We start from the raw sequence: 24,344 nt of genomic DNA on the forward strand, positions 1-24,344 counted from the left end.
ACCTTAAGCTTTCAAATGGCTATACAATTACAAAGAGGCTCCATTTTGCTACACAGCACTCATCAGAAACTATTAAAACATTGGATTTAAGTGCCCTTGTGAGATGTTTTCCACATAAATTTGAGCATCTAGAAACCTTTTTGCACAGATGGCATCCAGATGTTCACCGAACACACCTCCTTCTCTTTCTCAGCTAACCTTCCAATAACCCCAAAGTTAAAGTCAACATGAAACAGCATTCACAATCTATTTTTCTTCCATAATGTGGACCATTTCAATGAACATTCAATGAGGAAAAATATGTATGGCAGGACTTGCTTTCATCCATTGGGAACAGACTGGATCGTGAAAAGTGAGTCAGACCTAAATGCGAGTTTGCAGTGGATTGTGAAAGACCACTCCCCTTCTGTAACACAGTCAGCACCCACATTTAAGGACACTTATTGACAGGGACATGGAGGCTGAAGGTCAAGTTCACCCTCAAGATTATCTTAATTGTATCACTGTTTTTCCCAAATCTATTGTTATTTGCTATTATTGCACAAACCTTAAAGATTAACTGGCATTATAATGCTGTAAGCGATTTAATCCGTTCTGGAACTTTCACCAGAATAGACATTAAATTAGCCAAGACTCCTCTTTCCAAAACCCCGCAAAAAGACACGCACACACACACAAACGCACTAGAGAACATTGTGTTTGTTGGAGCAGAGGGAGGATGGAGCATCCCCCTGAGCATTTTGCCATCTGACCCTGTGTGTTTTGCGGGAGAAGAACACTGTACTGGCACTTACACAAGCATCTATGTGCTGCCCTGTGAACGAGCTTAATTACTGACAGGCAGAAAGTCTTCTGATTGGCTAAACAAACGATCTGACTACAGCCCACAGACATCTTTTCCCCTGCTACTTACCCAGCCTAGGGCTGTGATATTTCATGGCACTAACGTCAATGATATCTGACAGGTAACAGGAGTTTTCTGCATGTTATTTAATAAAAATCACTTACAGCACCTTTAAGTACTGGCAAGATGTTTAAAAAAGGCTGCATTTCCAACATCAGTAGAACTCCACAAGGAATGCTGTTTCAGAGGTGGAGTAAGTTTTTAAATTTTTATGAAACATATGAAGACAACTATTTTCTTTTCTTTGCAATAACACTGCAATGCATCGATGAATCATTAAAAATTAGACCAGGAATGTGTATTAATAATACTTTTTCCAATATCATGAGTGTCAAAGATTCCCATTAATGTGAATGAACCTTCTGCATTAAGAGCCTTGTGAGATTCTAAATATGCATGTTCAAACTCTAAGGTAGATCATGGTGCACTTACTGGGACTGGCCAGCTTAAGTTTAGCTTTTTCCTTGGCACTCCGGAAAATACCATTTGGCTTCATATCATCCTCATCCTTCTCATTGTCTCCCTTCCGTTTCTGCATGTCATTTTGCTTCTTTTTGTATGTTGGCTTGGGTTGCCGTTTAGTCCTTTGTTCCAGTTTGCTCTCGCTAGAGTCCGAGTCATCGCCACTCTCAGAGCCCGATTCGTAGTGACGCTTGGGGCCACGGCGTGTCTTTCTGTCATCCTGTGACAGCTTGTCCTCTTGCGCTTTGTTGTCCTCGCACATGTCCACATCACTAGATGCAGGGGCGATCAGGCTGACGGTGCATGGCTTAATTAGCTCAGAAATGGCATTTGTGCCTTTTTCGGGTTTGTTTGTATTTCTGTCCTCCTCTGAGTGTCGCGTGAGCCAGGCTTTCTTGAGCTTGTGGTAGTTAGGCTGGCACACTTGTGCTGGCTGTCCGTTGGGCAACGGGCTGGCTTTGCTAGCAGGGTTGCTGGGCGTGATATTGTCCTGGGCGATGGTGGGCGAGTCCTGAGAAGATCTGACACTACCACTCTCGCTCTCCGAGGCGCTGCTGGAGCCTTGCGACTGTGCCGCAGCCAGAGCTGCTTTGGCCTTCTTCAGATGGACAAAGTTTCTTGAGTAGGCTTGCGTGGTGCCAGCAGAGCTGGCCTGAGGCAGCACACTGGGCGAGGTGGTTCTCGAGCCACCCTCCTGTGACTCAACAACAGTTGGAGTCCGGCTTCTGGAAGCAGAGCTCTCAATCCTACTACTACTGCTGGTGCCAGAGATGGAGAACGCAAGTTTTGCTCTACCTTGGCTCTGCATGCTAAACGTGCCGCTGATAGCAGCAGTGTTGTCATTAGTCCTAGCACTGCACATGGAATTGGTCACAGCCACCACCGTGCAGGGAATGCTACCTTGTGGCACTCTAAGAACATTTTTCTTGTACTGATCACCAGGACCCTCCAAATTTGTGTTTGGCAGGATCATACTACCAGATTCCCTGCAATCCGCCACCTTCAGGCATTCTGCCTGAGTCCATCCGGCAAACAATCTGCCACTGAGAGGCTCCTTAGAGTTCATCTTGGGACCTGGTGAGCCATCGTATTTGCAAGTAGAAGGGCGGACAATAACAGATGCCATGGCTGCCTGTTGCTTCCCTTGGCTATTCTCAGAATGCCAAGACATTTTATCGTGGATCTTTGCTTCACCACCGGCTCGCCAGGGTTCGGCCGAGCCCAGCTCGGCTCCGCTCTTCTCATCCCTGAGCTCTGGGATCAGGGTGGGTGGCTTCTGCTGCTCGGACACCTTCCCTGCCGAGCTAACAGGCTGGATGGGGGTAAGCGTGGGTGGGGAGAGGCGACCGTAGGCTCCCTCCTTACGGTCAAGAGCCTGCTGGGTGGGCGGGTGAAAAATGGGTGCTTTACGCAGGGCTGGCATGCCCTTGGGCTGACCGGAGGGAGAGATGGCAGGGCTGCAGTGGTCACTGACCGTCACCACTGAGGTACTAAGCGAGTGCATGGGCGCTTGGTGACTGAGTTGCTCTGTGATTTTGCCTACCAGTCCCTCTCCTTCTGGCTGGTTCTTTATGAGAGGAGGAGGCTTGGACAAGGACTTGGTGTGACTGGAACTGTATGAGCCCAAAGACAAGGGACTGGAGACTGCAGGTGCCTTGTCAAAGTAGGAATTGGGATCTTTGGATGGGTAAAGTCGAGGCGGCTCGTTCACGACACTATTAGACAGTGTGGTGAAGTAGTTGGTTTGGGGGAGGGACTTAGACACTGAGTGTTTGTACTTGTACAGATCAGCTACAGAGTGCTCCACCTCTTTCTCATGGCTTTTTAGCTGGGAGGAAATACGAGAGTAGGGCTCACGGTCGGACTCTCCGGTGCGGATCTTGGCGGTGTAGGGGGCCACCTCGATACTCTCCTGAAGTATGCGCCGGTTCTCTTCCTTGTATTTGCTGGTGCGGTCAGGCCCCTCCTGAGGCACGCGCGGTGGTTGCTGCTTGCTGTGGGGGGATTCCATGTAGAGACGGTGCAGCTCTTTGCTGGTGGGCGTCCGGCTGCGATCTGGCTCTTGCTTCAGGTGGGCAGTGGCCAGGCTACGCATTGGATCCCCAAACACATTCTTCTCCCGTTCTCTGAGGAAACAGTACCCATAGTTAAAAGAAGAGTTAATTGTTAACTCAATCAAATAAAGCCAATAAAAATGTTAAAATGCATCAGCTTTCTTAGACGATGGCCCCCTCATTCCTAGACTATATCGGTAAAACTTGACAATACAGTTGTATTTGTTAACATTAGCTAAGTACATAAGTAACATAAACTAACAATGAACACTACTTTTACAGCGCTTACTAATCATGGTTAATGTCAGTGTTTCCCCAAGGATTTTTTCCAGCAGTGGTGCTGTTGTGCACGTGTCAATGAGCCCGTTACACCAGACCCATATTTACATGCATCGGTGGTGGAATAGCTTAAAACGACCTTAGAATAATTATAGATGGGTTATTCATGTTCGCCTTGTCATGTGTGTGTTTAATGAGGGCTTTTGACACTTGAAGGACTCTGGGGGTAAAATTTACAAAATCTCACCTTTCTCAATTCTTACCTCTAGTTTTATTTATATATCACTTGTTTCCCAGCAAGACACAATCCAATCATGTGCTGAATCACATTTAAGTTGTTGTTCTTGGCAGATACCTTTAAACAAATACTTCCTTTTTTTTAAATCACCTTTTTAGGTCCTCATGGTGGCGTGGTTGCTCACCTCAATCCGGGTGGCAGAGGACAAGTCTCAGTTGCCTCCGCTTCTGAGACCGTCAATCTGCGCATCTTATCATGTGCCCTTATCATACCCTCCCTAGCAACCAGGCCAATTTGGTTGCTTAGGACACTTGGCTGAGTCACTCAGCATGCCCTGGATTCGAACTCTGACTCCAGGGGTGGTAGTCAGCTTCAATGCTCGCTGAGCTACCCAGGCCCCCAAACAAATACTTTAACAGGTAGTTAAAGGGCAGTTAATTCAAAAATGAAATTTCTGTCATCACTCACACAAGTCTGTATGAATTTCTCTCTTCTGTGGAACACAAAAGGAGATGCTAAGCAGAATGTTAGTCTCAGTCACTACATATATATTTTTTTCCATACAATAAAAGTGAATGGTGACTGAAACTAACATTTTCTCTAACATCCCCTTGTGAGTTCCACGGTAGAAAGAAAATAATACAAGTTTGCAAGTGATGACAGAATTACAATCATTTTAGGAGTACAAGTCAATACTCACTAGTTACATTAAAAATGGCCATTTAATGTTGACAAAATGCATTGGAAATGTTAACAGATGAAGTCCTGAGAGAGAATCTTGCTTGTATAATAAGTATATTAAAGATAGAAAATGATATATTTTCATATTATGTATATTATTAATATTATAGTATTTATATTACTACAGTATTGGCCAAAAATATTGGCACCCTTGGTAAATATGAGCAAAGATGGCTGTGAAAAATATGCTCTTGTTGTTTATCTTTTTGATCTTTCATTCAAAATATTCACAAAAATCTAACCTTTAATTAAAGTAATTGAAAGTTGGGAAAAATCTCATAAGTAAATAAATATTTATATATTATAGGGGTGCCACAATTATTGGCACCCCTAGAAATTCTTATGAGTAAAATTTATCTGAAGTATATTCCCATTCATATTTTACATTTCTTAGTACACCTGGGTGACATGGAACGTGAAATTGTTCAGCCATGACTTCCTGTTTCACATGGGTATAAATATGAGTTCCAAATTCTCTTGGCCTGTGTGGGTAAGACCAAAGAGTAAAGTTATGATGTGCCGCAAAATGTTGTTGAGCTTCACAAAAGGGGAAGTGGCTGTAAGAAAATGGCTAAAGCATTGAAAACACCCATTTCCACCATCATGGCAATAATTAAGAAGTGCCAATCAACTGGAGATGTTACGAATCAGCCTGAAAGACGACGTATGTCTATATTGTCTCCACGCACGGTGAGGAGGATGGTTCGAGTGGCCAAAAATTCTCCAAGGATCACAGCTGGAGAATTGCAGGAATTAGTTGGGTCTTGGGGTCAGAAAGTCTCCAAAACTACAATCAGATGTCACCTACATCGCACAAGTTGTTTGAGAGGGTTTCAAGAATAAAGCCTCTGCTCTCATCCAACAACAAACTCAAGCGTCTTCAGTTTCCCAGACACTACGGAACTTCAAATGCGACTGGGTTCTATGGTCAGATAAAACAAAAACAGAGCATTTTGGAAGTAAACACCAGAGATAAGTTTGGCGCACACAGAGAGGTAGCCATATGAAAAAGTAACTCATGCCCACGTTTAAATATGGTGGTGGATCTTTAATGTTGTGGGGCTGTTTTTATGCCAGAGGTCCTGGACATCTTGTTTGAATACATGACATAATGGACTCTATCAATTACCAACTGATAAAAAAATCAAAACCTGATTGCCTCTGCCAGAAAGCTTAAAATGGGCTGTGATTGGGCAGGACAATGATCCAAAACACACATAAAAATCAACACAAAAATAGTTCACTGACCACAAAGTCAAGGTTCTGTCATGGCCACCCCAGTCTCCTGACCTGAACCCCATAGAAAACCTGTAGGGTGAACTGAAGAGGAGAGACCACCAGTGTGGACCTCTGAATTTGAAGGATCTGGAAAGATTCTGTATGGAGGAATGGTCTCAGATCACTTGCCATGTGTTCTCCAATCTCATTAGGCATTATAGGAGAAGACTCAGAGCTGTTATCTTGGCAAATGGAGGTTGCACAAAGTATTGAATAAAAGGGTGCCAGTAATTGTGCCACACGTATATTTGACAAAAATATTTGTTTTTTGATCAAACTTGTGATGTGTTTAATATCATTAGAGGATAGATTTTTGTGAATATTTTGAATGAAAGATCACAAGGATTAACAATAAGGATATATTTTTCACAGCCTTCTTTTCTCATATTTACCAAGGGAGCCAATATTTTTGGCCACAACTGTATATTATTATTTATATATTTTTACATCCTTAATAAAAATGACTGATTCACATGGCAGAGAAAATACCTGTATACATCAGATGGAGCTCTAGAGAGATGGAGATAAGAGATTAACAGGTATTTAAGAGCTTCTCTTCACCCTGCCATAGGTTCACTTCACCCAGAGTAGTTCCGGTAGCATTTTACACAAAGCATTTTTGTTGTTTCTGCCTTTTTTTGTGAAATGTGCTGTATTGTGAGGGAGCGCCACGATATACAGGCGTCAAAACTAGATCACTCCAACATCCCGTGCTTGCAACGTTGACAGCTTTGCTTTCTTGATTATAAACAGGAGTGATAGTTTTATCGCATCGCTCGCTTACAAACACACGGTACAACGGCATCTTAAGTTCAGTAATATGCAGTAATAAAACTTCCTCACTGCACACGCTACGCTAACCTCAACAAGGGTCCAATGAGCTGCAGCAAGAGAGAGGGAAGAACTGATTCACGCAGATTCTGGAATTGACCCTTCACAAAGCTCCGCCCCCTTTAATTACTGTCACTTACTCTGACAAGCACTGCAGAACTTCCCAATGGAATAAATAGGAGATTGCTGTGAACAACGCAGTTTTTGGCAAAATATGATCATAAATGTAACTGATAATATTTTAAGTGGGCTGGTATGAAGAGTGATATTGTAATGCATATTTCAGTTTTTTTTTTTTAAATAAATTGTTAAATTACTAAGTAATTTGATTAAAAACTGTGAAAATTGTGAATAAGAATCAAGGCAAACGATTATTACAGTCACTTGAAAAGAGATAAACTTAATTTAATAGTGAATACACATCTAATAACATTAGCGTAAGTGAACAAGCTGTTTATAACGTCTCATAACACACTCATTTTGATGCTGTAAACTGTTTATTTACCATCACTTTTACTATGACTTGAATCAATACATAAATGAATTAACATTCAATTATTAGCTTTAATTTACATTGGAGCAAATGTAGGTGACATTGCAGTTACATGTTCATTTGGGAATTAAGTTTAATCCATAACATGCTCTTCTCCAGATTTATTTAAAGATTGTTTAAAAAGAAAGAAAAACCCTACGAGCATCCTCTCTGGGTAACTTGTGTCACTATTACAAATGACCTGTCAACAACATTTAAAATTTTTTGGATTATTTTGATAAAATCCCACTTAGAAGTACTCAAACACACATTACTTCCATAGGCTGTCATTGGAAAATAGCAAACGCATGTCAGTACTGGCAGCAGGGCAACAGTTGCTAAGACAGGATTGGTCAGAAGGGCTTTTAAGGCGGGGCTTAGCGATGGATAATAAACAACAGATTATTGATTTGATTTGTTCATCTGTATGGATTGGTTTACCAATTCTCAGCTACATGTTAAATTAAAGTGTGCAGGAAATCCCTGCATTATGAACATGGAACATGCGAGAATGATTACATTTGTGCGCAATAGCTATACTCCAGTGCCGAATTTCCGGCTCTGCGGGTATCCTGCTTTTCCGTTGCAGGACACACTCACATTGGACTGCTATACGGTGCCATCACTGTGAGTAGGTGTGTGTATTTGTGTGTGTATGTGGTGGGGACCCTTTCGTTTCATACCAGCCACATTCAACTGTGCACAGTGTAAAAAGAGCGTTACGTTGCGTAAAGAATATTAATGAGCCATGTGAAATCTCAGTAGCGGCGCTGATGCTGAAATACTGAATGTGAATTTCCACATATACTAATGCCTATCTAAAATGTAAAGGTGTATACACTGACAGCCTAAATTTGGAATAATGTACAGATTTTGCCCTTATGTTAAGAAACTGGTTCTTTTAATCACCAAAGTGGCATTCAACTGATCACAGTGTATAGTCAGGACATTAATAACGTGAAAAATTACTATTACAATTAGAATTTTTTTAAACTACTTCAAAGAGTTCTCATCAAAAAATCCTCCACGTGCAGCAATGACAGCTTTGCAGATCCTTGGCATTCTAGCTGTCAGTTTGTCCAGATACTCAGGTGACATTTCACCCCACACTGTAGCACTTGCCATAGATGTGGCTGTCTTGTCGGGCACTTCTCACGGACCTTACAGTCTAGCTCATCCCACAAAAGCTCAATGGGGTTAAGATCCATAACACTCTTTTCCAATTATCTGTTGTCCAATGTCTGTGTTTCTTTGCCCACTCTAATCTTTTCTTTTTGATTTTCTGTTTCAAAAGTGTCTTTTTCTTTGCAATACTTCCCATAAGGCCTGCACCCCTGAGTCTTCTCTTTACTGTTGTACATGAAACTGGTGTTGAGCGGGTAGAATTCAATGAAGCTGTCAGCTGAGGACATGTGAAGCGTCTATTTCTCAAACTAGAGACTCTGATGTACTTATCCTCTTGTTTAGTTGTACATCTGGCCTTCCACATCTCTTTCTGTCCTTGTTAGAGCCAGTTGTCCTTTGTCTTTGAAGACTGTAGTGTACACCTTTGTATGAAATCTTCGGTTTTTTGGAAATTTCAAGCATTGTATAGCCTTCATTCCTCAAACAATGATTGACTGACTAGTTTCTAGAGAAAGCTGTTTCTTTTTTTGCCATTTTTGACCTAATATTGACCTTAAGACATGCCAGTCTATTGCATACTGTGGCAAATCAAAAACAAACACAAAGACAATGTTAAGCTTCATTTAACGAACCAAATATCTTTCAGCAGTGTTTGATATAATGGCAAGTGATTTTCTAGTACCAAATGATCAATTTAGCATGAGGATAAGGTGTTGGAGTGATGGCTGCTGGAAATGGGGCCTGTCTAGATTTGATCAAAAATGACTTTTTTCAAATAGTGATGGTGCTGTTTTTAACATCAGTAATGTCCTGACTATACTTTGTGATCATTTGAATGCCGCTTTGGCGAATTAAAGTACCAATTTCCTTCCGAAACAGCAAAATCTGTACATTATTCCAAACTTTTGGCCACCGGTGCATGTTAACATTAGTTAATGCAGCTAATGAGCTAACATAAACTTACAATGAACAACTGTATTTTTATTAACATTAACTAAGATTAATTAATTCTGTTAAAACATATTGTTCATTATAAATTATAAACAATTGTTAATTGTTAACAAATAGAACCTTACCGTAAAGTGTTACTGCTAGATCACAAAAATATTTGTCAATTTTCTTAAGAAAATTAGAGTGGTGTTTCCCCAGAGTCAGGTGGGGGGGGCTCAAAAGATTGCAAAACTTCAGAGGGCAATACTAGAATAGTTTAATTATGAGGACAGTCACTGAATGAGCGTACAGTGCTCCTATCACATGGTTTCACCTCAGGTCACAATGTATTTAACAGCTCGTCGCAGTTCCTGGCACTGCAGGGCTGTGGGAATGCATTAAGCATGTACGTGTAAATGACAGACATAGAGAAACACAAGTGTGTGTGTGCTCACTCTTTGTGGAGTTCTCCGGGGGTTTTGGAGAGCGGTGGGCTGGAGTGTGAGCTGATCTTGATGGGTTGATAAGGCTCAGCGCTTGCGGGTCTGCACGAGACATGGCTAAAAATCCCCATGCTGTCTGTTGAGGTTACAGGGGTGGGCTGGTGCAACCAGGGGCTGGGGGCATTCTGTAACACACACATATACACAAACAGGAGGTCATAATGCACTCAAGGCAACACACATCTCTCTCGACATGTCAGAGCACTGTAAGAAGAACTACAACACACTGTCTCATTCTGTGCACTTTTTTCCCATTTCACTCACACATACTTGTACAGAACAAGAAACAATGTGATTCCAATTGAGCAGCATTACCTTAAAGAAATTTTCCAGGACAGAAAAGCACTTACTGAAATGCACTCTAAGCAGATACAGGCATTTCAAATTTACAGTCTTCCTCTTCCAAAAAAAATGGGCCAAAAATTTATTTTATTGAAATTTGTGTTTTCAATAGGAAATATTTCCACAGTGCACTCATCAAGCCAATTCATGGAGTCCAAACTACATGACCAAATTATCATGAACTTATCTGATTACTTAAAGTCTGGAGATGACAAAATGCAGCACATACACACAGTGATGTAGTGTGCACACGCTCACAAATTAGGCTAAAGTACTGCTGGGTAGGTTGCATGTCAGGCTGAGCTCAAAACAAAGCAATCCCTGGCAGCAGCGAGAAAGACAGACAGCAAGAGAGAGATAGAGCGAGAGAGAGACTGTCCCTCCTCTAAGGGACCTCCTAACAACCATGACTTCCTCTCTGTCACACACCTTGCATTTCAATTTAAACAGCTTCAAAATGTAAGCAATATTTGAGACTTAAATATACAGTGTAACAAAATATAAAAATTGAATAGTTCACCCAAAAAGAATCATTCACAAATAATAAGTCTTCTGTGAGAAAAATACTTAAATGTATTTTGATATTCAGTGAAAATCAATTAAAATACACCATAGCTCTCAAACCTCAAGGCACTTCACTGTAAAAAAAAATATTTTCAAGACAAGTATTTTTGTCTTAAACATAATTCAGAAGGAAAACAAGTTTATTTTTCATACCCCATTCACAGATTCTTTTCTTGTTTACGTCTAAAATTCAATTAATTTGGCCAGATTTCTCTTAAAACAAGGCATAAAATCTTATGCCATTTTGCTTGACAAGTAAATAAATCACATTTTGAGAATTTTTAGATACTTTTATAGGAAAACAAGTCAAAAATACTTGTCTTGAAAATAATATTTTGCAGTGTTCAGCATATCCTGTATCCTGCGTGACAGAGAAAAACCAATGGCGATAAAGCATCATTAGCGGCACACCTAGCATGAGGTGTCTTAATGCAGTATTTGGGATGCAGACAAATGCAAGAGAGATTTGAGAGCTGTAGTGGAAGGAAATACTCTTTAGCAAATACATTTTGGTCTGTTCCACACACAAAGCTATCATATGTTGATTCAATACCAGTTCACCATTTTTATTTCGATTTTGATTTTATTCATATGGGTACAGTGCTGTGCAAAAAGTATTTGCCCCTATCCTGATTTCTTTTGTTTTTGTGTATATCTCATACTAAATTGTTTCAAAAATTTTAACAAGATCTAACATAAAACAAAAGCAATCTGAGTAAACACAAAATACAGTTTTTAAATGATAATGTTATTTATTGAAGCAAAAAAAGTTATCCAATACTAACTGGGCCTGTTTGAAAAATTATTTGCCCCCTTAGTTACTAAATACATAATTGGGTTCAGCTGGACTAGACACACCCAGGCCTGATTACTGCCAGCCCTGTTCAATCAAATCAACTCCTAAATAGAACTTTTTCAGCAGCATGAAGTTGGCTAAAAGGTCTCACCCAGAAGCACACTATGCCAAGGTCGAAAGAAATTCCAGAAATGATGAGGAAAAAGGTGATTGAAATACATCAGTCTGGGAAGGGTTACAAAGCTATTTCAAAGGCTATGGGACTCCAAAGAACCACAGTGAGAGACATTATCTCCAAATGGAGAAATCTTGGCACTGTAGTGAACCTTTCCAGAAGTGGCCGACCTTCCAAAATTCCTCCAAGAGCATAGCGACGACTCATCCAGGAAGTCACAAAAAAGCCAAGGACAACATCCAACGAACTGCAGGCTTCTTTCGCATTAATAAAGGTCACTGTTCATGACTCCACTATCAGAAAGACACTGGTCAAAAATGTCATCCATGGATGAGTGGTGAGGCTAAAACCACTGCTAACCCAGAAGAACATTGAGGCTCGTCTCAATTTTGCCAAAACACACCTTGATGATACTCAAACCTTTTGGGAGAATGTTCTGTGGACTGATGAGTCGAAAGTGGAACTGTTTGAAAGACGGGGTCCCGTTACATCTGGCATAAATCAAACACAGAATTCCACAAAAAGACGCATACCTACGGTCAAGCATGCTGGAGGTAGTGTGATGGTGTGGGGATGCTTTGCTGCTTCAGAGCCAGGGCGACTTATAATTGAGGAAAAAATTAATTCTGCTCTCTACTAGAAAATCCTAAAGGAGAACGTCCGGTCATCAGTCCGTGAGTTGAAGCTTAAGTGCAACTGGATTATGCAGCGAGACAATGGCTATGCTTACATGCACCCTCATAATGCGATTATAATATGATTAAGACAATACTGCGATTAAACTGTTGCTCATGTAAACAGAATATTGCGATTGTGATATTGCGATTATGCTAATAATCAGAGTATTGATAATCACAGTAAGATATGTGGAGTACTCCTATTTTAATTGCTTTATACTGGCATGCAAACGCTGTAATCACGTCTTCCACTCTGACCAAAGTACGCCTGTGCCAGTGCTGCAGACGGATGATGTTGCTTTCAATTACCAGTGTAATCCAACAAACAAATGACTCTTATAAACCAATTATTTTTAGTGTATCAAAACAGACAGCACATCCAGTGTAGTTGAAAATGACTCTTATTAAACGGTTCTTTTAATAAATCGTTCAAAAAGACTCACAAACTGACTAATTTTTCTTATGCCAAGCTGTATTTAAAGACACATTTTCAACAAGATGTTTTTTTTTTATATATATAAATTATTTAATAAAAAAGCATTAAAACATCACATTTCTCAGTGAATAATCAGAGTATTGGCAAGTAGCATGTAAACTGGATTGAAGAGGTTTGCCCAAATCATGTAAACATCTTAATCTAATTATTCCTTATACTCTGATTATTGCAATAATCAGAGTATTGATGTACATGTAAACATAGCCAATGATCCAAAGCATACGAGTAAGTCCACCTCTGAATGGCTCAAAAGAAGCTAAATTAAAGTTTTGAAGTGGCCTAGTCAAAGTCCTGACTTGAAGATGCTGTGGCAGGAAATTAAACGGGCAGTTCATGCTCAAAAACCCTCCAATGTGTCTGAACAAAAGCAAATCTGCAAAGAAGAGTGGGCCAAAATTCCACCACAGCATTGTGAAAGACTGATCTCCAGTTATCGGAAGTGTTTGGTTGCAGTTGTTGCTGCTAAAGGTGACACAACCAGCTATTAAGATTAATGGGGCAGTTAGTTTTTCACATGGGTGATACAGGTGTTGGATAAATTTTTTGCTTCAATAAAAAAAAGAAAACTGTATTTTGTGTTTACTCAGGTTGCCTTTGTTTAATGTTATATCTCATTTGAAGATTACTTTGAATTTTTTTGTCATATGTTTTATTTAATATTTAGTCTATTCAGTTGGAAAACATTTATTCATATAATGCGATCTGAGGAGCGTCTGAACAGCGGTTAAACACATTCTTATGATGTATTACATTGATATGAGCCGACAGAGGGCTTTTTCACACTGTTATGAGTGAAAAGGTGGATATGAAGGAACTTTTTCTTGAGAGCTTTATAGAGAGAATCCTAATACGATCAGAAAAATATGTTGTTGTGTAAACTGTGGAGTTTTGTAGTAAGTTTGGAGCAGCAGAAATAGTTAACCTTGTGTAAACTTGTCATGTCAACATTTAGCTTTACGGTAAGCTAAAATGCTATTTCTAGCTAGGGTTGTCAATTTTCTACCAGCCAAATACAGGTAGGTGGGGAAACTGCTGGGAAACAATTTTCATGCACTCAAATGCTATATTTTTGACCAAATTCTCCTGACTTTAATGTAAAAAAAAAAAAAAAAGAAACAGAAGACAAGCGCTGATTGTCATTGATCTTTCACATGGACGCTTCTGTAAAGCATCGCGTCCGTGTAAAGCAACAGCTGGTATCTCACACAACTCACGTGAAAGATGTCTGTGTTTCAGGTCCACTTCTCTCAATGTGTGAAATGTTCCCAGCAGTTTGGGTGTGAAACGCCAAAAATATGGGACAAATGGCGTACATTTTTACAGCTCTTTTACATGCACATGTTACCTGGAAAGTTTTTTCTAGTAAGAAAATGCATGATCATTTTTTTTTATTTTGTTACGTTTATTGTTTACATTCACAATTTGTGCTATTTACAAGTACTTACATTGACTTGAAGAACAATGCTAAAACGGTACTGTCTCTTTAAGAATGGCGGCAGTTCAGCGAGCACACATTAAGAAGAGTGGAGTCGAATGGCTTCTTTATTACATCTATGCTATGTGTAATTAGAATTAAATGTTTATTTTTTGCTGCTTTTGATCCACAACTGACATGTTGAGAACAGAAAGTATTAAAAGAGACATTATTCCATAAAAAATGGTTGCATGTATCTTGTCTTTAGACACACAGAATGGGTCAAAACAAACTTTTACTCGAAATAAGCAGTGAAAGTATTTTAGTGCAGAGCTTCTTCACCACTACACAACTCAATCACTGTTGAGTTAAAATCTGAAAAATTACCAGCCAGTGGATAATCACAGAAATTTGGTCACATTTGTGAGTAATTTACTCCCACTGTAGAGTGTTGCATAGACTTAAAGATCAATGTTGTGATTTAAGAATCAATATAGAGAAAATTCAAATGAAGATCACAATGCATAGGAAAAATCAATATTTTTACCCAGTCCTAATTTGTATGATTGTATAGACTTCTTTTATGGTAATTGTATGGTGATTTGTTTTCATTTTTGAAGCTCTACAGCATCTGTCTCCATTAACTTTTAATGAATGGAAAAGAGCATCATAAACAATGGACATTTTATGTTGTATGGAAGAAAGTAAGTCTGAGGTTTGGAACGAGATGAGGGCACGTAAATTAAATAATTTTCATTTTTAGGTGAACTAACCCTTAAAGTATGTGCTGAATACTAACTTAAAAATGCACAGGGCTAATCACAGGCAGGTGAACACATACCCTCCGTAGGTTGGTGTCTGAATTGACCGTATTCTCCGGATGGACCCACTTGTAGCCTGGCGGATAGGAGTGGGTACCATTGGGGTATTGCCAGATGATGGGGTAGAGGCCGAGTTGGTTGTACGAGGCGCCTCCATGCGTCTGGGCCAGCAGGGGAGGGGGCGGCTGCTGCTGTAGAAACTGCTGCTGCTGGTGGGGATGGTGGTGGGCCAGGGATAGATGCCCGAGCCCAGCAGAGTCCAGCCGGGGATGGCCGCCCAGAAGCGAGGTTGTTGGAATGGTGGGCAGAACGGTGGGCAGTAGTGGGTGGTGCACTGAATGGCTGATGGAGGAAGAAGGGAGGAGGTGGGGTGGATGGTGCGTGCTGGGCTTAAGACACGTTGCGTGAGAAGAACCATGGAGCGGATGCAGGTGCGGGTGCAAGTAAGCCACGTGGTTGTTCTCTGATTCAGAACGCACTAAAGCAGGATCCCGGTACACTGTAAAATGCTCGTTTTTGTCAATGACAAGCGGGCTTTTTGTGGATTCGGACAGCGTCCCGCGGGCCGGCACAGGCTTAAAACTGGAGCGAGGTACGTCCGGCTCGGGTTTGAGTACTAAACGGCCTATTGTAGGCTGGTTTTCAGAGTGCTGCGGTTTGTGTTTGGACACCTCAGGGGACGTATTTGGTTTGGGCTTGGAGGACTCATGAATGCTCTGAGTTTTGGATTTTATTATGTCAGATGAGGGATTGCACATGGGCTTGAGGATGTCCAAGGATGAGTTAGACTTGGGTTTGAGCAGGTCAGGGGAAGGACTGAGTTTATGAGTTTTCCTGATGTCCTCGTTTACCGAGGCATTTTTAATAACCATAGATGTATAGTGCTGTTGGAGCTTGCCTCTTTCACCCACGGCTGCCAACTCACTCACCGTTGTCACTGGCCGTATGACCTCCGAGTGGGCGAATTCGATTCTGCCCCCCATGCTGCGAGAGTTCTGGTGCTGCTCACCATCCGGCCTCCTGTACTCTGAGTGGGAGGCGTTTAGCACCAAATGTCTGGACTCAGTAACGTAGGGTTCACAATTCTGCGATGCCAGCAGGGCCGATAAGGCCTCTGAGCTCTCTCTGGAACTGGGTGGCATGTTGGTGTCCTCTGTGATATCAATCACGCACTTGGGTGTGCGCGTCCGAGGTGTCCCTGTAATGTAATGGTCCTTGAGGAGGGTTTTCACAGTGCTTTTCATCTCAACAATGCAGCTTTGGACCTCGGCTGGTCCCAAGCCTTGGTTTTGGGTGCAAGAGGAGGCTGGAGAAGGCAGTGGAGATCTCCTTTCCCCTGGAGACCTCCTCTCTGCTGGCCGCTCACTTTCCGCCAGCTGAAGAACCTCCACGGCCACTGGCTTGGCACTTTTATCCTGTATCTCCTCCCAGGGGGACAACCTGTTGATTACACTCAACTCGTCCACTGGTTTGGATATTGGTGACTTGTCTTCCTCTTCTGGAACTTTTGAAGTGCTCTTGCATTTCAGCTCATTCTCAGAACTATGCTCTGAAGAGGAGTCTACGCTCCGCTTGTTGGAGTTCTCCGAGTCGCTGCTCTCCGAGAGGTCAGACGCCTCTGTTTTGAGCCGTTTCAGACTGCCCTTCTTGTCCTCTTCATCTGCTTTCCTCCGCTTGCTTGTCTGCTTGCTTTTGTTTTTAGAGGAATCTAGAAAGAAAGAGGGAGTCAATGTCAGCAGGCACTTTCAAAGGTAAAAGAAAGGCAGATGCAAAAAGTGCCACCAGCAGACAATTCCATAAAGGCTGAGTGCATAAGAAACTCAATCCAATTCATTAATAATGCACAGATCAGGATGATGTCATTTTGTACTTAGGTTAAAGGCTGATTGAATCTTAAGTGCTGCATTAGATGTGTGATGGATGGGACCCTGCTTGACTTTATGCACACTTAAAATGTCTATTTCACTCCAGTGGCTGCACTCTCTCCATCTCTCAAAGACCCAACACCCTGTTCTGCAGGAATTATGATGGAAGGATCTAAATGATCTTTTACCAGGCAGCTGTCTGGCCAAGAGGCTAGCACTGAACTTATCCAGTAGAAGGTTTAATTGACTTTAGTAAATAGCACTAGCCTGGGCCAAACATAATAGCCTCTGTAGAATTTAGAAACAAGGGAAAATACAATCAATCGAGAGGAGACGTTTTAATTTTTTTGAGTGGGGAAGTGTAACTGTTCCATTTCCCATCAAAATCCATATCTTACTGAATCAAAGCAATTCAGTCACACAAACCCTTATTCCTTAGATCTTTATTTATAAACACACTGAGCACATGTATTTTATATATATATATATACACACTGCTTTGATCCATGTTTGGAGCAATCACTGAAAGACTGGAGGGACAGGCAGCAGTAGGGGGAGTATGGGTTCAACTGTAATGTTTTTTATATGTTGCATTGTTTACATGTTGCATTTGGTATAAGAAACATACTTAAGATGCTGTAAGGATGCTGAAAGGATGCTTAATGCCTGACAGTAAGTTTGAACATTCTCATAGTGTTGTAGCTGAAACAGACCATTGATGCTTGATGTCATATTCATAACAATTGGCAGTTGAGGCCACTATTTTGCTACTGTTGTTTGTGACAACCATGGGAAGATGCACTGCTGCTCTTCCGTCTGTGTCAGTCTCAACGGGATCTTTGGAGTGTGGGGTTTTGGAAAGAGGGTGCATGGCTAATTCAACAGCTCAGTCTCTTTATTACTAATTTTAAAATTACTTATTAATACTTACCATAACTTTATTAATAATTTCAAATAACTTTTACCCAACAACTTAGCAATAAAACAGATATAAGTTTAAACACAAAGGCATCAAGACTAGAAAGAAAAATCACTTTTGGAAAAAAGTGTTTTTAAAAAAACATTTATTGTCTTACAAAGTAAAAATCACACTTTTCTCAGACAGCAAGAGGACTCAACTCAGCATGTCCTGAATAAGTGTCATCACAATAGATTGTTTTTGATTAAAGAAATTTGGTGTTTTTAGCAATTGCCTCCTTTTACAATGGCCTCCAGTCTCCTCTACTTTTGATATTCAGCCTGTTTGAGGTTCTGAATACCTATCAGTATTACCTTTTCCTCCACTGTCCGTTTTTTCCTCTTTGACCTTCTCATCATCTGGAACACTGCTGTCGGAGCCTTTTCGACGTGAGGATCGTGAGCCACGCTGTTGACCTGGTGACTGCAGCTGCTGCTGTTGCTGGTGTTGTTGCTGGGATACCTGCTGTTGAGCATGCTGGGACTGCTGCTGCTGGGCCTGAGAGGCCTGTTTGGGGGCGGAGCCAGACAAATTCATCACAGGTCTGGGACTGTTAGCCTGTGCGCGTGTGTAATGACCCTGTAAAAATACAAAAAGAGTACACAAACAACACACACAAGCATGAGGGGGCATCAAATGGATTTCACTCAGTTATAAAGAGTTAGAGTTTTTAACTGCAAAATCCACCACCACCAATACCAATGCAAAATAACCACTTCCTTGCCAGCAACGACTGCATTACACACGCCTGTAAAAACCGTGGTCACAGAGCTAGGCTTAAAAGAAGAGTTCCTATGGCTCTCAAAAATGCTTTCCAACCCTCCTGTATTTCAAAGAATACTTTCATCCCAAATCCTCTAAATCCATGCAAGCAAAGTGTGTGAAACAAGGTAAGCTTTTTTTTGGAAAATTAGAACTTGTAATAAGTTGGGATATGCATTCTACAGAGATACAGTTATAATATACAGGGATATGCAGGTGGAATAAAAGCAGCTCTACATCTATGGAGAGAGGGGGTGCGGCCCGGTACCTGAGTGCTTCCTGTGGTGCCGCTTGGTCTCCCTCCTGTGGTCTGCTTGCATATCCCCAATAAATGATTAAAACAGGGAAACAGAGAAGAAAAACAAACAAAACAAAAACAAGGTGGAACAGAGAAGTCTTGTTAATGATGAAGGGAGCAATGATATGTTTGTTCTACAAGGCTCTAGATTTCTTTAAGAGACTTTTAAAAAGCACATAGGAACTTTACTTCAAAGCTAGCTACAGACAACAGACGTCCATTAAGTTTCAGACAGACAGACACTGGAACAGACATGCACATAACAGAAATAAACAGATAAACAATGAATTAGCATTTAACAATGACTAAGTTTATCGCATATCATTTTGCAATTAATTTCTAAATTCAGGTTAAGCCTTTAATCTGAAAAAGAGTTTTACATGCTCCACAGCTATTGGATATTCCTGATAATATCTGCTTAAATTACTGAAGATGCACACTTTTGTCATTTAGTATGCTGCATTTTTAGTATTTCTACACAGTAATTTCATGAATCGCAAACGAATGGTGATTGTTCGCTACTGTATTTTGATTTATGTTCATTCATGAAAAACATCTGCATGCTCTTTGTTCCAAAATGTATACCCTATATTACTTTATGTGTCTGTATCATGTAGCACCAAGATATTCCACTACAGGAAATATTTTGAATAAGGTGTAATTACGGTTGGTCTTATTTGAATTGAACTGGAATATTGATTAATCAAGTTATTTCGTTAACATGATGCATACATTATCTGAATATGACCAAATTCTGGTTAATGTAAGAATATTCTTGTGAATAATCTATTACAGGGATATGTCATATGACAAGAAATTCTGATTTGCCAGCAGTCTAATTCGGATTGCAAGAATCTGGCATGTTGGGTGTAATCTGGTTTCAGCAATTGGTTATGTTATTATGTTGTTGCATACATAATCAGAATATATACAACTACCTGTGGCTCCTAGCATGCCGATATAAATGAATATTCCATTACACAGAATATTCCAAATAAGGTGTTTACATGACTGTTTTATTTGGATTACTTGAAACTGGGATATTGACTTAATCTGGTTATCTCATTAATATTGCACATACTTTACATAATAGGAATATGGCTAAATTCTGGTTAATATAGGAATATTCTTGTGCATGTAAATGCAGTCATTGAACTCAAGTTGATCCAGGAAGGCAGGTGCTCTGATCATCTAGCAACAAAAGCATATGGCTTGGTGAAATGTGTTTGTGTTGGTCACACTTACATGGGCAGTGTTGCTGTTCTGGCTAGACCGAGACCTGCGTCGTGACGTGATACCGATGTCCTCTCCTTTCAATAAAGAATGTACCACATCATCCAGAAAAGTCATCTGTACCATGGATGGGTCAACGTTCTGTGGCTCTAGTACCTACACACACACACACACACACACAGTCAAAGGAGAGAGCCAAAATGGTCATTAAAGCTAAAAGCCATGAGAGGCTGCACATAAAATGGCTTATTTGCTTTTTATAAAATGCTGACAGCAGCAATATGAAAAAAGACACCAATGTGCAATAATTACATTTCCTTTAAATAATAATCACAATAAACAATTCTTCCACCAGGTATATTTATATTTAACTTACTGGTTTATTAATTGGTAAATCACAGCATGTTAACATAAAAAAATACTATCCGAATGTTCATTTTGTATGGAATCAGATGTACCTGGTCATTCATGACAACCATAGTGCGGCTGAAGAGATCGTGGTGGGTGATGATGCCCGTAAACCACTGGGTGGCTGAGTCCTGCCTGTAAACTCGTACACGGTAGCCATTCAAAGAATAGGGACCTAGAGATAACAGGAAACAGAAATGCTTTCAAAAATTCACACTAACAAAAACAGTACACAACTTTAATAAATTAGACAAACAGGGCAGGAGCAAACGGTACCTTCATGTGCAGCAGTTCAACTCTATTTATAGCTGTTCTTTTCACATATTCAATCATGGATCAATGCGTACAGTTATGGGACACACAAAAATCAATGGTGTTCAGTGTCACTGAGGTCAAATTAAGTTTGAATGTGTACATGCACGAAAAAGATTTGAGAGCTACAGCAAAAAATATTCGATGGCTTCAGAAAACTTCATATGGTCTCCTTTTATGATGCTTTTTTATCTTTGGAGCTAGTATTGGGGATTCTTTTCTGTGAACCGGTTCTTTCGGACGGTTCATTTCAATGAACCAGTTAAAAAAAAAAGATTCACCAGTTCTTTTACGTCATCACTCAATGACGTCACTGTACATAATGCTAATACACCGGTGCCATAGAATACATGCTCAAACACATTCAATAAAGCCATAAGTAAGCGTATAATGCTGATTATTACATTTTATTTAAGTTACAATAATAAGGGTGTTTATTGTTATCAGTGTTTCATCCAGTGATCTTACAATACATCATACATTAAAGTTTTGCACCTAAAGCACCCAATACTGACACTGATATAAAAATGATGATGTTCTACACATGTCTAAATCATATACAGTGATTAAACTAGTCTTAATCAACTCACTTTTTTTTTTTGTTTTTACAGAAACCATGATCCAGCTCATAATGAAATCAAATATAATCTGCATGCACAACATTCAATGGTAAAATGTATTTACATCTCTCGACTGAAACGTTTCACAACTCATCACAACCTCAACCCCAGAGCTGCTGTACACGGATCAGTGTACTGTTGACTTGTGAACTGCAAGCACCTCTGTTTCAAACTATTCAGTCCGATTTGGTGAACTGGTTCAACTGGTTTACTAAAAAGATCCGGTTCAAAAGAACGATTCGTTCACGAACTGGACATCACTATTTGGAGCTTGATAGCATCTGCCCCCAATCACTTTCATTGTAATGGAAAAGAACAGTATTAACATTCTGCTAAATATTTCCTTTTGTGTTCATACGGGTTTGTGAGGAAATCTGTGCTAAATCTGGGATTCTTTTAATCTGGAATGATAGATCAATCCCCATATTTGTGATCTGATTTCCATTATTTGGGCGAGCACTAGCTGATAGCTGCAGTGAACGCTGGCAGGTCTCCAAACTGACTGGAGCTCATTAGAGCAGGGCAGGTCATTCCCATAAACTCTTGAACACAGAACTCATTTGCTCTGCCAGAGCAGCTAACCCTTCACTATACTTGCGCCAACAATGAACCAAAATTAATCCCTTTCTCTCTCGCTCTCTCTCTCTCTCTCTCTCTCACACACACACACACACATGCACCGAAAACCACGACGTCTACAAAAAAACCACAAACTGCTTCTTTTCTTTTCTCTCTTTTTGTGCTCTGTTTCCCCACCAAAATCATTGGCTTCGAGATAGTTTCCATTCTGTCTCCCCTTATCAACTGCCAAGTTTAACATTTATCACTAATTGTAGGCCTGGAATTTTGTTGTGGACTTTGTAAATAAGAACTTCAACTAAGACCACCACAACCCACTTCCCCTAAACTATTAGTCAGGTACAGTGAGTCAACCATCTTTACACACGGTTCCTTTTTTTGTTTTTTTACTCAATATGAATTCACAGCTTGATTGAATTCTATAATGTAATGTATTTCTGCATGGGTGGGGCTTGATTTTATCAGTGTGGAACTGACTGGATTACGAAAAGTTGGCGTTTCATACTGGAATATTCCCAGACGTGAATGCGAGTTTGCAGTGGATTGTGGAGGACTACTCCTCACCTGAAACACTACCAATACCCAAGTTCACCCTCAAGAACATTTTGACATGTCCCAATGGTAACAGTTTTTTTTCTCTTTTAATTACTGTAAATCCATCGTTATTTGCTATTAAAGTCGAAATATTATATTCATGTTAATCCAACATTAAATTATTGCGTAAACTATTGGCAAGATCTATGAAAATCTGCATTACCTACAACAGTAGCCTAAAACAATGACTAAATAGATATTTGGCTATTGGTTAATATAAAACAACCCCTCGCATGGCTGAAATGACATCAACAGAGAAGGAAAGTTGTTTCAGAGGTGGAGAAAGTTAAAACATGAACGGCTATCAAGACATTTGTTTTTCTTTATAATAACGTGCACCGATGAATTGTTCACAATAATACCAGGAATGTGTATTAAGAAAGTCAATAGGGTAACTATTAATTTCATGTTGACTTTAAAACACACAAAAAACAGGGGTCTGGGTAGCTCAGTGAGTAAAGATGCTGACTACCACCCCTGGAGTCGTGGGTTCGAATCCAGGGCGTGCTGAGTGACTCCAGTCAGGTCTCCTAAGCAACCAAATTGGCCCGGTTGCTAGGGAGGGTAGAGTCACATGGGGTAACCTCCTTGTGGTCGCTATAATGTGGTTCTCGCTCTCGGTGGGGCACGTGGTGAGTTGTGCGTGGATGTCGCGGAGAATAGCGTGAAGCCTCCACGTGCGCTATGTCTCCATGGTAACGCGCTCAACAAGCCACATGATAAGATGTGTGGATTGACTATCTCAGACATGGAGGCAACTGAGATTCATCCTCCGCCACCCGAACTGAGGCGAGTCACTATGCCACCACGAGGACTTAAGAGTGCATTGGGAATTGGGCATTCCAAATTGGGGAGAAAAGGGGAGAAAAAAAAAAACAAACAAACAAACACAAAAAACAGGTGGGTGGACTCAAATATAGATTGCTGATGTTGTGCCATTACGTTTTCATTGTTACAACAACCCCTTCAGATTAACACTGATACAGTGACTGTCTTACCTTTCATAAAAATTTCCTGAACCTTTTGGTCTTTCACCCAGGCTTTCACTTCCTCATGGAGCTGTGGACAGTCCCTGAGAACAGGACTTAAACTGTCCAACTCATCCTGCAAGAAACAAACAAACAAACACTAAAGGTCAGTTTATCCCTTCCCAAAAAACAAGGATGTCAAAAAAAGTCATAACTGTGCTGGAGGTAATAATGAACCCATTGAGCATTCATGGCATTTCATATAATGGCTGAATGAAGGAATAAACCACACGCTAACAGAAAGAGATTTATAAAGCAACTCATGATGTGAAGAGTTTGGCTTCCTAGACAACATGTCAACCTTTGCACAGCCTGCACAGTCCCAAACCAACCAGCAAAATGCTCATTCATTGAGGTTAGAGAAAATATCTTGTCTGACCTCTAGTACAGCTTTGGTCTGTCTTTTAACCATTTTTACACAAACACCTCATCCATACTGGTGAAATAGATTCCCATGATAATTTTCGAATTAGAGTTGCAACTCAAATGAAACGAAATGTTTACATTTTCTGAAGAAAATGTGAG

At 40.4% G+C, this 24,344-nt stretch overlaps 1 protein-coding gene across 4 annotated transcripts in view; it reads right to left on the reverse strand.

Annotated features, from left to right (window-relative positions):
* jmjd1cb (jumonji domain containing 1Cb) overlaps positions 1-24,344 on the reverse strand; it is a 238,342-nt gene that overhangs the window by 36,745 nt on the left and 177,253 nt on the right. For 2 of the 4 annotated variants that reach the window (XM_051673702.1, XM_051673705.1), the window contains 8 exons: positions 23,790-23,895; positions 20,737-20,861; positions 20,291-20,434; positions 19,016-19,060; positions 18,300-18,564; positions 15,183-16,870; positions 9,830-10,002; positions 1,337-3,492 (listed from right to left, as the gene is read on the reverse strand). In XM_051673702.1, coding sequence (XP_051529662.1) covers positions 1,337-3,492; positions 9,830-10,002; positions 15,183-16,870; positions 18,300-18,564; positions 19,016-19,060; positions 20,291-20,434; positions 20,737-20,861; positions 23,790-23,895 — 4,702 coding nt within the window. The remainder of the gene's footprint in view (positions 1-1,336; positions 3,493-9,829; positions 10,003-15,182; positions 16,871-18,299; positions 18,565-19,015; positions 19,061-20,290; positions 20,435-20,736; positions 20,862-23,789; positions 23,896-24,344) is intronic. The other 2 variants (XM_051673703.1, XM_051673704.1) reach the window with 2 other exon arrangements.

Source organism: Myxocyprinus asiaticus, chromosome 36 (assembly GCF_019703515.2).
Source record: "Myxocyprinus asiaticus isolate MX2 ecotype Aquarium Trade chromosome 36, UBuf_Myxa_2, whole genome shotgun sequence".
Taxonomy (NCBI): Eukaryota; Metazoa; Chordata; class Actinopteri; order Cypriniformes; family Catostomidae; genus Myxocyprinus; species Myxocyprinus asiaticus.